At 30.7% G+C, this 10,642-nt stretch overlaps 1 protein-coding gene and 1 non-coding gene across 2 annotated transcripts; both read right to left on the reverse strand.

Annotated features, from left to right (window-relative positions):
- Positions 1-5,250: 5,250 nt before the first annotated feature.
- On the reverse strand, positions 5,251-5,324 carry TRNAI-UAU (transfer RNA isoleucine (anticodon UAU)). Its single transcript has one exon. It is a non-coding gene; the product is annotated as a tRNA-Ile (tRNA).
- A 1,313-nt stretch (positions 5,325-6,637) lies between these two features.
- LOC110633457 (AAA-ATPase At2g18193-like) lies at positions 6,638-8,422 on the reverse strand. The gene is made up of 2 exons (XM_021782049.2): positions 7,457-8,422; positions 6,638-7,341 (listed from the first exon to the last, which is right to left on the reverse strand). Exons 1-2 carry the CDS (start codon positions 8,420-8,422, stop codon positions 6,958-6,960), a joined length of 1,350 nt encoding a protein of 449 aa, XP_021637741.2. The 3' UTR covers positions 6,638-6,957.
- Positions 8,423-10,642: the final 2,220 nt, after the last annotated feature.

A 10,642-nucleotide genomic window follows, 5' to 3' on the forward strand; every position in this document is an offset into this window, starting at 1 on the left:
AATTGAGAAAATAGCAACTTGCTATCTTTCTCATTCTCCATGAAATTTTGAGTAAGTATGGTCAAGCTAAAAACCTAAACTTAGCATTTTTGTGCATAACTCCCAATTTTTCTTTCATTTGTTTTAAGTTTTTTTTTTTTTTTTTTTTATATACTCCTTATTCAGAGTTTAACATTGTTCTAATTTCCTTGTGCAGATGGGATACAATGCATTGCAAGCAAATGAGCATAAAAAAAAAAAAAAAAAAAAAAAAAAAAAACATTTCATGTCTTTAATTTCATTGCTTAATTACTTCATATTTTGAACTTATTTTGCTTGTGTTGTTTTTATTTTACTTGAACCATTTACTTATTCAGTTTTTTTTAGTTCCTCATAAAATACATTTTTCTTTTATATTTTTAGTACATTGCTCACTTGCTTTTATGTGCTACACTTGATGGCTATATTTTTGAGCTTAACTTCCCTATTCCAAATTTTTGAGATTAATCGATTTAATTAATGGATTCCATTGCACTGTTTCTTTTGCAATGAGTGCAGCAGCTGTCCAAATTTTATCTAATTAAATTAGCTGCACTTCAATGAGGTAACAATTCTCATCTCAGCTTGTGTCACTGTCAACACAAGTTGTGCTATCGCTTATGCAACAGGGTAATAATTCTTTATGCACATATGATCTACCCATTTTCTGCACATTATCCCATTCCATGCACTCTTCTAACATTGAGGACAATGTTCATTCTGAGTATGGGGGAGAGGGTAAATTTTTTGCAAAAATTATTTTTCCTTTTTCATTTGCATATAGTGACACATTCATTACTACGTATATACACTTGCATATAGCCTCATATACTTAGTTACGCATACTTAGTTGCAATTAGGTTGACTATACATTTACACTCATGCATATCATTCACTCATTTAAAATTTTTGAATTTTTAAACCAGTCTTTGAATTCCATAAGCCACTTATTCAAGCAATCCAGCTTGCCTTTAGATGGTTAGTGGAATGAAAGTTCCAGCTGGGTACAAAGTCTTAAGCATTATTCTTTCTCTTACTTAATAGCTGAAAATTAATATATCAATTTAGGTATGCAGTGCTAGTTAGTTATTTTGAGTTTTGAGTGTCTGGATAAGCCTTTAAGGAAGAAAATGGTCATTGTCGTCTCACCATTCCTAGAACAAGCATCTTAGATCTTTCAAAGCGAAATTTTTAACTTGCATTTGATAAGAATATGATTTAGGCATTCCTTCATATTTTAAACCTCACATTTAGCCTTAACCTACCTCAATTTCATTTTAACCCTTGCAAACCCCCTTGAACCTTAATCTCCTAATTTCTTTGGAACCCAAATCATTTACCTAGCCATTAAACCTAAACACTACCACCTATCTATGAGAATAGTATTTTAGCAATTAAGTGCATAAAAAAATGATAATGATATAAAAAAAAAAAAAAAAAAAAAAAAAATCTCGGAGGATTGAAACATCTTGAAAAGTGCTAGAGTAATTGTCAAAAGTTGAAAAGGTCACCAAAATATCCCAAAGGTAATTTTGGGTGTGACATGAAATAGGGACACATACAAAATCAAAATAAAATAAAATAAAATAAGCATAAAAAAATAGTCCCTTTGTATAATCATTGTGATAGCACTTGAGATTCATTGTGAATTTCTTTCCTCTTGATATAAAAAAAAAAATATATATATATATATATATATATATATATATATATATATATATATATATATATATATATATATATATATATATTGGATGCACTTTGAGTTTCATGATTAATATTATTCTCATATTTTGTTTACCTTATTCCCTTTCTTTGTTAACCACAATTTTACCCTATTAGACCCCATTACAACCCTTAAAAAGACCTAATGATTCTTTGAAAAATGCTTGTTACATTAGTAGAGTTAGATCTTTTATGCTTGCATATGGGTTTGGCAATATAATCTTCCATACATTACTCACCATCTATTTGAGACACATTGGCTATCTATTTCATTTAGGTTTGTTTTGGCACAATTGACTCTTGTAGTTGGTTGGTATTTGTTGCTTGGGTTGATTGGTTAATTCTTAGCTATTCTGTAATAGTTGAGAGTGCTTGCTTCATTCTTTGTGCTTTTGCTGGTGGGAATTTGGAATGTTGGTGGCTAGAGGTAAGTTGGTGGTTTGGATTAGTGAATTTTGTGTTTTCAAAGACTGATTCTATTCCCTTCCAAATGAGTTTTAATGAAATTTTGCTTGAGGACAAGCAAGAGTTTGAGTATGGGGGAATTTGATGCATGCATTTTATATCATCATTTAGGAGTAATTTTTGCACATAATTTACCCTTATTCATAGCTATTATTTTAGATATTAGTATATATTTAGTCAATTTTACAATTTTCACATTTCTTAGTTTAATTTTTGGAATTTATTTGTTTTGTAGGAGAAATTTGATGTATTTTGATCAGAGTAGCCATTTGGAGGAGATTAAAATCGAATTGCAAAAAAAAAAATTTTGAAGTTGAGAAAAAAAAATGGCCGAGAGCGACACAACCCGCGACACAACTGACTCGGCTTATGTCGTTTTCTTGGAAAATAATTGACGTGGCATTTCCGTTACTCCAGCCTTTTTACCTCACTTTTTCTAGATCCTTCCCCCTTTTACCCATTCTAGAACAATCCCTTAGCCTATATAAAGACCCATTTTATCACTTTCTTGGGATATAGAGAGCATAGAGAGCAAGGGAGGCATTTTTAGAAAGATAGAAAGAGAGCAAGGGAGGCATTTTTAGAAAGATAGAAAGAGGGAAAGGGAGGAGCATCTTCTGCATCTTCTTCCAGCAGCAGCAATGATCAAGTTTCTGCACTTTTCTGCAGAGATCCTGCTGCAAATTTGCTGGGTTTTTCTACCCCTTTTAGCTTACATTTCCATTATTTCTTCATTTCTTCATTTGGGTTTGTCTTTAAACAATGATTTGTGAGTAGTTGATTGAGATTCTAGAGATGGGTTTGTAAATATTGATTTGTTTTGTGGTTTTGAACTGATTTAGCCATTTAAATGAAGATTGTTATATTTTGATTTATTGCTTGTGTGCTTATTTCCTTGCTTGATGAATGGGCCCTCATTAAGTTAAGTTTTAATCCTTAATAGATGGACTGAAAAGTGAATATTGGGGATGGATAATCTTGCAATAAACTTTATTTTCTTGGTGTTAGAAATAAGCTAAGAAGATTAAGGGGAACTTTCCAAAAATCAATTAGAGCATTAATTGGGTTTTTGTTAGATTTGAAATACCGTGAAAACAGGGTTTGATTTAATGAAAACCAATTTTGAGATGCTTGAAAAAGGTTTCAAAAATTTAAGAATTGATTTCCCTCAAAATTGCAATTCTCATGTGTTTGGCTAAATTAGGGAAAAACCACATGCAAACAATATTGAAAATCCAATCTCTAGAATCAATTTATTTTTCATTGAAATTAGATATAAATCCTCCAAACCTCATAAATAGCAATTTAAATTTAAATCCAATTTAAATCCAATTTCTATAATCACTTTATTTTTATTTTTATTGAATTTAGATTTAATTTCTCTCAATTTCATAAATAGATATTTCAAATTAATTCTTTGGGTAATCTAGTTTAATTAATTTTAGTTAATTGATTGATCTAGTTTTAATTCCTCAAATACCAATTTTAATTCCAAATTTCATTTTACATCTTTAATTTTTGTCTTAATTTTAATTTTTAGATTTTATTTTTAATATCTTTTAATTTTTGTCATTCTAATTTGCTTATACTTTTATTTCCAATTTAAGCACAATTCCCTGTGGGATCGATATCAATTTTTAAAACTATACTACTGTGACCCGTGCACTTGCGGACACCGTATCAGACGGGTTTCATAATTGCTGGATCATACAACTTATCAAGAGTTTCTATCATGGAATAAATCAGAGTTTCTATCATGGAATAAATCATAATGTTCTTTTTGTTCTGCAGTTGAATTCGGCCTTGATGACAAACTGATCTGAAAACCAGGGTTTGCTCATAGTTATAAATGGCATGCCTTAAGCTCCAGGCGCAACAGGCTCAAAGCCTAGCACATCTAGCCCCCAAAGGTAGGCATCGTCACTCAGGCTCGTGCCTAGGTTGGCCTTTGATACATGTGTGCTTGATGTGTTTTTATTTTTTTATTTTTTGATATTATGAAGATCAAATCTCCATCATCATCTACTTTATTAGTGGGCTTACCATAGGTTTATCCATACCAAATCACACAAACAACTAAGAATAATAGAAACAGCAAACTTGAAGATCAAATTGAATGTCAAAAGCTTGGGGTTTTTATTTTTCTTCTCTAAACAAAAAAAGCAAGCTTGAGCTGACCAATCAATTTCCTCATGGATGATAAGGATGAAGTTATGTTTGAAGATGATAATTTAACTTGGGGTGCATATGCTAAAGTTACCAGAGTTGAAGAGAATGTCTAGTACCAGAGCGACAAAATACAAAAATGCTTTACCTATTCCACTCCAAGTGTTAGGCCTAAGGAAATGGCAAAAGCATCATCTTCTAATTTGAGAGCCAGTACTCTTCTAGTTCCTAGATATAAGGATGAAGAAGAGATTGAGCAGTCTTAATGAGGAAGAAGAGACGAGTATAATGAGGATGGAGAAGAAGAGAACTTCGAAAGGTATGATGATGATGATGGTGATGGAGATGGGGCCATGGTACTCTTGATGAGGATTGAGTAGTCTTTCAGTTGTTTTAGGTTTTATTGCAATTTAGTAATAAGTAATTTAGTAGAATATAGGATTTAGGTTTACACTATTAAACATTATGTATGTTTGGACATCGACACCTTAGTGCTAAAAGTTCAAAAGGTTTATGTTATTATTATAGTTATCAATGGTGCTTGCATTTTAGCCTTATTTATTATTATATCTTATTTTATTTTTGAGGCGCCCCATGTTGTTCAGGTGACGCTTGCACCTTGTGCGTAGGCCTCCCTTTGCACCTTTAATAAGTATTCAATTATAGGTAAAATGAGATTAGTTCAATGCAAAAATTACCACAGATTTGATCAGCTTAAGTCCAAATCCAAATATATATAACAAATCAAAGCCGTGAACATTTTGAAGGACGCCACATCTAGATTGAGATTTTGAGATAACTTCCATTTCTAGATGAAAAGACAAACTCGTCCTCATTAATCTTTCTTAAACTAAAACGTATTAACAAATGTGTGTGTGATCCCGGCGGGGCTCGAACCCGCGACCTTCGGCTCATAAGACCAACACTCTAACCAAGTGAGCTGCGGGATCACAAGGAAATATGGAATTTTCAACCAAAAATTTCAGGATTGCTGCTTATGGGAGAAATTATTAAATGAAGATTTTCCTATGGGTTCTTTATGTGCAATTGTAAAAGAACATTACCAAACTCGTAAATCAAGGCCACAGAGAATATTTAACAGACATAAATATTGTTCAGTAGCCAAAAATATATTACAGGCTGCATACCTTCATGATAAATTAATAATATCTTTGCTAGACTGCGTATAATATTGAACTGTTCTTGAAGATTATGGAAAAGAACTTATACCTAATAAACAAAAACAAACCTTAATAAAAAAGGGTACCTTTCATGAAATACTAAATTTGGCAAACAAAAAACAAGCCATACTGTAAGTCAGAAGAAAGGCCGGGTCTTCAGTGATCCCATGACAACATATAATAATTCAACGTCATGTACTAGACTTAAAAATTATATGTAGCTTACAATGGCAGATATGCAAAGGAGTAATCCAGCTGAAAGATAGTATGAATTCATGAACTGTGTGTGGTTTGAACATATGCTTGCCTTGGCGTCCTTATTGAGATTTTGGATTTTTCTACTTTTGATCCGTCTGAATTACAATTTATGTCGTCAACAACAAGTATGGACTAATTAACCGTATTTGGCAATACCCTTTGGATTAAAATCAGACTGAAAGCTCTAATTAAATCATAAAAATCAAAGTATTTCTTTGTTTCATTCAGGATCCATATATTAGCAAGTGTATTTTTTAACATATGAGACTGGGTTGGAGCTTCCCAAGTATCAAAAACATGGCTCAGCTGATATTCCTTCTGGACTGTTTCCGATACGTAATTGATGTCAAAGAAACAATCGATAAAAAACTTATTACGTGAATTTCCACAACAAAACTCATTGAATAAGGCAGAAATAGAAGTAGGAAGCTGCAGTTTTGAAGAGCATTCATGGCGTTGAGATTGATGAGCAGGCTGCCATCAAACAGTAATTACGTCCATCAAGGATATTGACACTGTAGAGGTAATATATATAAGCCTTTTACAAGCACAAATTCTATTCCACACCATCCTTGTCATTGCCACAAATTGTAATACTTCTAAATAAAATAATCCAAATAAGTTTCAGACTCAAACTCAGATTGGTTAGTTGGATTAGGATATAAACTTCTACGAATACTATCACACGTCGATGTGGGATGCTACACATTATATATTACATCTTAGTGTTTATCTTTCAAGAATATGCAAAGCCTGCCTGCTTGCATGCAGTTTGAAACAGTTCAGATCACCATATAAACTACTGGGATATTGATGATGTCAAAATAAATACTTTCTTATTGATAAACGTAGATAAAATGCGTTAATCTGTGAAGTTTCTGTTCAACAGGTTAACGCTAGTTTTAATAGACTGGCAAGTTCATGCTAATTTATGGCTTTTTCAGAAGATCAGTTGCCTTTTGAGACTGATTCATGCTAGGAAGCAATAAATCATGCTTATGTCTTATGTCATGAAGATAATACAAGGCAACCTCAAAATGTGCTCTCCCCCTATTAATCATTTGGAAGAACAGAAGCTCATGTAGTTCTTTATTTATTAAACCATGAGCTTACCAGAAGAAAAAGGTACCAGAAAAGGTTTAAATTAACAGAGCTTTTCTTCATCTATTTTATCTTTTTCCATTCTCTTCTGCTTAAGGAAATTAAGCACTTCTCCAAGAGCAACATCAGCAACATCACTCTTCATTAGTTCTTCAGCTAGCGAAGCAGGGGTGACCTCCATGCTTCGTATCAAGCCATCGATTTCTTCAAAGAGAGGGTGGTCTTTTATGTCAAGATAGTTGGAGACTAAGACTCTGAATCCTTCAGTGGTGCAGTAGGACATGTGAATGTGCATATCCATCCTCCCAGGACGAAGCAATGCAGGGTCCAAGACTTCTTTGTGATTAGTGGTGAACGCTATTATTCTCTCCTCTGCACAACTCGACCACAGCCCATCAATACAGTTTAGCAGAGCCGAGAGGGTGAACTGCTCATCAGAAAAAGGGAAATTAATTGCATCTCTAATTATATTAACATTTTCTTGCTTGTGAATGAAAAACGAGGTAATCAATTGATGCATATGGAAAAGAATGTGTACTGACCCTGACATTATTGGAATTATCGGATTCAGAATTGTCTGATTTTGATCGATCATGAACCCCTGAATTACAATCTATGTCTTCAATCACAATTATGGATTTTCTACCTGCATGTAACATCGCACTTTTTAAATCAGACTCAGAACTAATATTTGCAAGCTCCAAATTATAAACGTTATAATTCAAGTAATTGGCCATGGCAGCAATTAGGCTTGATTTTCCAGTTCCCGGAGGGCCATATAATAAATAACCACGCTTCCAGGCCCTGCAAATTTTCTTGTAGTAGTCTTTCCTGGCCAAGAACCTGTCTAAATCATCCGTGATAGCCCTCTTCAACTCATAATCCATGGCCAGCGTATCGAATGTGGCTGCATGTTGAAACTCAATCCAATCCCATCCATTACAATCCCTCGAATAGATCCTTAAAACCCTTTTTTCTTTAGTCATGGCTTTGTAGGTACGAATAACATGATCCAAATACTCATTAAACACCTTTTCCCTGTATTTATCTTCAAAACTTAATTCAAAATATTCATCACCCCCATCTTCGTCCTTTCGGCAATCAAAATACCAAGTAATTTCTATACCCTCATAGATGTCGACAATCTCCTCCCCATTCACCAGGCCAGCCATTATGCCCTTACGTCCTTTGAACTTGCCAATCTTGATGGTCTTGTTCTTGTGGCCAATCTTAGTGGAAAGGTAAAATATTGATATATCAATAAGCTTGTTACGATGTTGGCCTTCCCATGAGTCATCAATGACGAAAGTATCATATGAAGGCTTCGACCTTGTACGACGGAAATAATTTTCCAATTTTGAGGTCAAGAACGATTCGAGCTTCTCTGGAACCAGCTCATGGTAGGCGTTGCGCAAAAGCATCAAGGAGGTGGAAAACGAGGCATACAGAGGCAGCAAAGAAGACACTGATGGAATCACCCTTGCATATTCCATTACAGATGTCGGCATTGTGTATTTTTAGAGGAAACAAGAAATAGGTTTTTGGTTGTTTTGGCGGCTGTGGACTTGTATATGATGCTGACTTTGGAGGTATTGGAAGGTCGTTGGGTGGCAGAAATGCAATGAAGACTTAAAATAAGTGTCAGATGTCGCGTGAAAGCTTACAGGATAGGCTTTTGAAATCGCTCCTCAAGTTTTTCTAAACTAAACAGCACTTTTCTTTTAGCATTGAAAACAAAGGCAACCATCATCATATTTCTGCCGCATCACTGACCGCCACCAGTATTAGTGGGATAGGGACGGCTACCGCTAGGGTTTTCGCCAAGTATCCGACTACAATTGTTTAATAATTTAGATATTCAATATCCCATTTTAAAATTGTTAAAATACTTGTTTTCATTTAAAATTCAATTTATCACTATTAAAATATTATTTTAAAATCGTTTAATTTTGTAAATTTTTTAATATATATCTATTTCATTAATTATTTATATAAACAAATTTATGAAACTCAAGCTTAACTGATATGGTTACTAATTTGTAAATTCAAAATCAATTAATTATATACCATCCAAATTATTAATGTTAAAATTGAATCATATTGAATATTAAAATTAATTTTTTTTTGCTTTTTTATATTTTTTTCAGTAATTTTTAAATATAAATTCCTTTAAAATATATTTATATTTGTTTACGGTCAATTCTTATTAATAGATTTGAGTTTCATCTCCTCTTTTAAAAGGATTTGTTGTATCTTCTTTTGTGAAAAATTGATATTTCATCTTTCGTGAGTATTTGGTATTTCAATTTTTGCAAGGATTTATTGTTTCCTTCGTTGTAATGATTTATTTATTTTTTTATTATGAAGTTGTTAGATATTTTAGTTTGTTATTTGGGTATAAGTGCAATGATAGGATAAAAATAAAATTAAATACTTAATATAAAAGATAATAGTTACTATAATTATAAAGTATGATAATATTTACGTGATAAGTATCACGTGGCAATACTAAAAGAAAAATTGTCCATATGGCAACACAAAACTCTGTCTACTTTATATATATACAGATAAACGCTTAAATTTTTATAATTAAATAAAATATTAAAAAATTTAACAAACATTAAATAATAAATTTATAAAATTTTAATAATTAAATTAATATTAATTAAATATATCTAATATTTTTAATCATTTAGTCATGAAAAGTAAGGTAATAAAAACACTTAAAAGGAAAATTTAAAAGAGAATTAAATTAAAAAAAAAGAATTAAACACTTAATATAAAGGATAACAATTATTATAATTATAAAATACAATAATCTTTATATGGTAAGTGTCATATGACAGCACAAAAAAAACTTGTCTATATAGTAACACCAAGAAAAACTCTGTCTGCTTTACATATATATAAATAAATTCTTAATTTTTTATAATTAAGAAATTTATAAATTTTAACAATTAAATAAATATTAATTAAATATATCTAATATTTTTAATCATTTAGTCATAAAAATTGAGGTAAGAATGATAATAGTAAAGATACTTAAAAAATAAAAAATAAATAAATAAATAATAGAATTAAATACTTAGTGTAAAAGATAATAATTACTATAATTATAAAATGTGATAATCTTTATATTATAAGTGCCATGTGCCAATATCAAGAGAAAATTTGCCCACATAGCAACACAAAAAAAAAGCTGTCTTTTATATATATAGATTTTAAGATATTATAATTCTTAAATTTTTGTAATGAAAGGAAATTTTAAAAAATTTAAGAAACATTAGCAAGAAATTTATAAAATTTTAGTAATTAAATAAATATTAATTAAATATAACTAATATTTTCAATCATTTAATCATGAAAATTGAGATAATAATGATAATAATAAAAATACTTAGAAGGAAAATAAAAAGAGTTAAATAAAAAAATAAAATTAAATATTTAGCGTAAAAAATAATAATTACTATAATTATAAAATAAGATAATATTTATATGATAAGTATCATATGGTAATACTAAAAAAAATTCTGCTTGTTATATATATATATATATATATATATATATATATATATATATATATATATATTCTTAAATTCTTATAATTAAATGAATATTAAAAAATTTGAGAAACAAATTTATAAAATTTTAACAATTAAATACATATTAATTAAATATATATAATATTTTCAATCATTTAGTCATAGAAATTGAGGTAAGAATGATAA

This window comes from Hevea brasiliensis, chromosome 9, assembly GCF_030052815.1.
Source record: "Hevea brasiliensis isolate MT/VB/25A 57/8 chromosome 9, ASM3005281v1, whole genome shotgun sequence".
Lineage (NCBI taxonomy): Eukaryota > Viridiplantae > Streptophyta > Magnoliopsida > Malpighiales > Euphorbiaceae > Hevea > Hevea brasiliensis.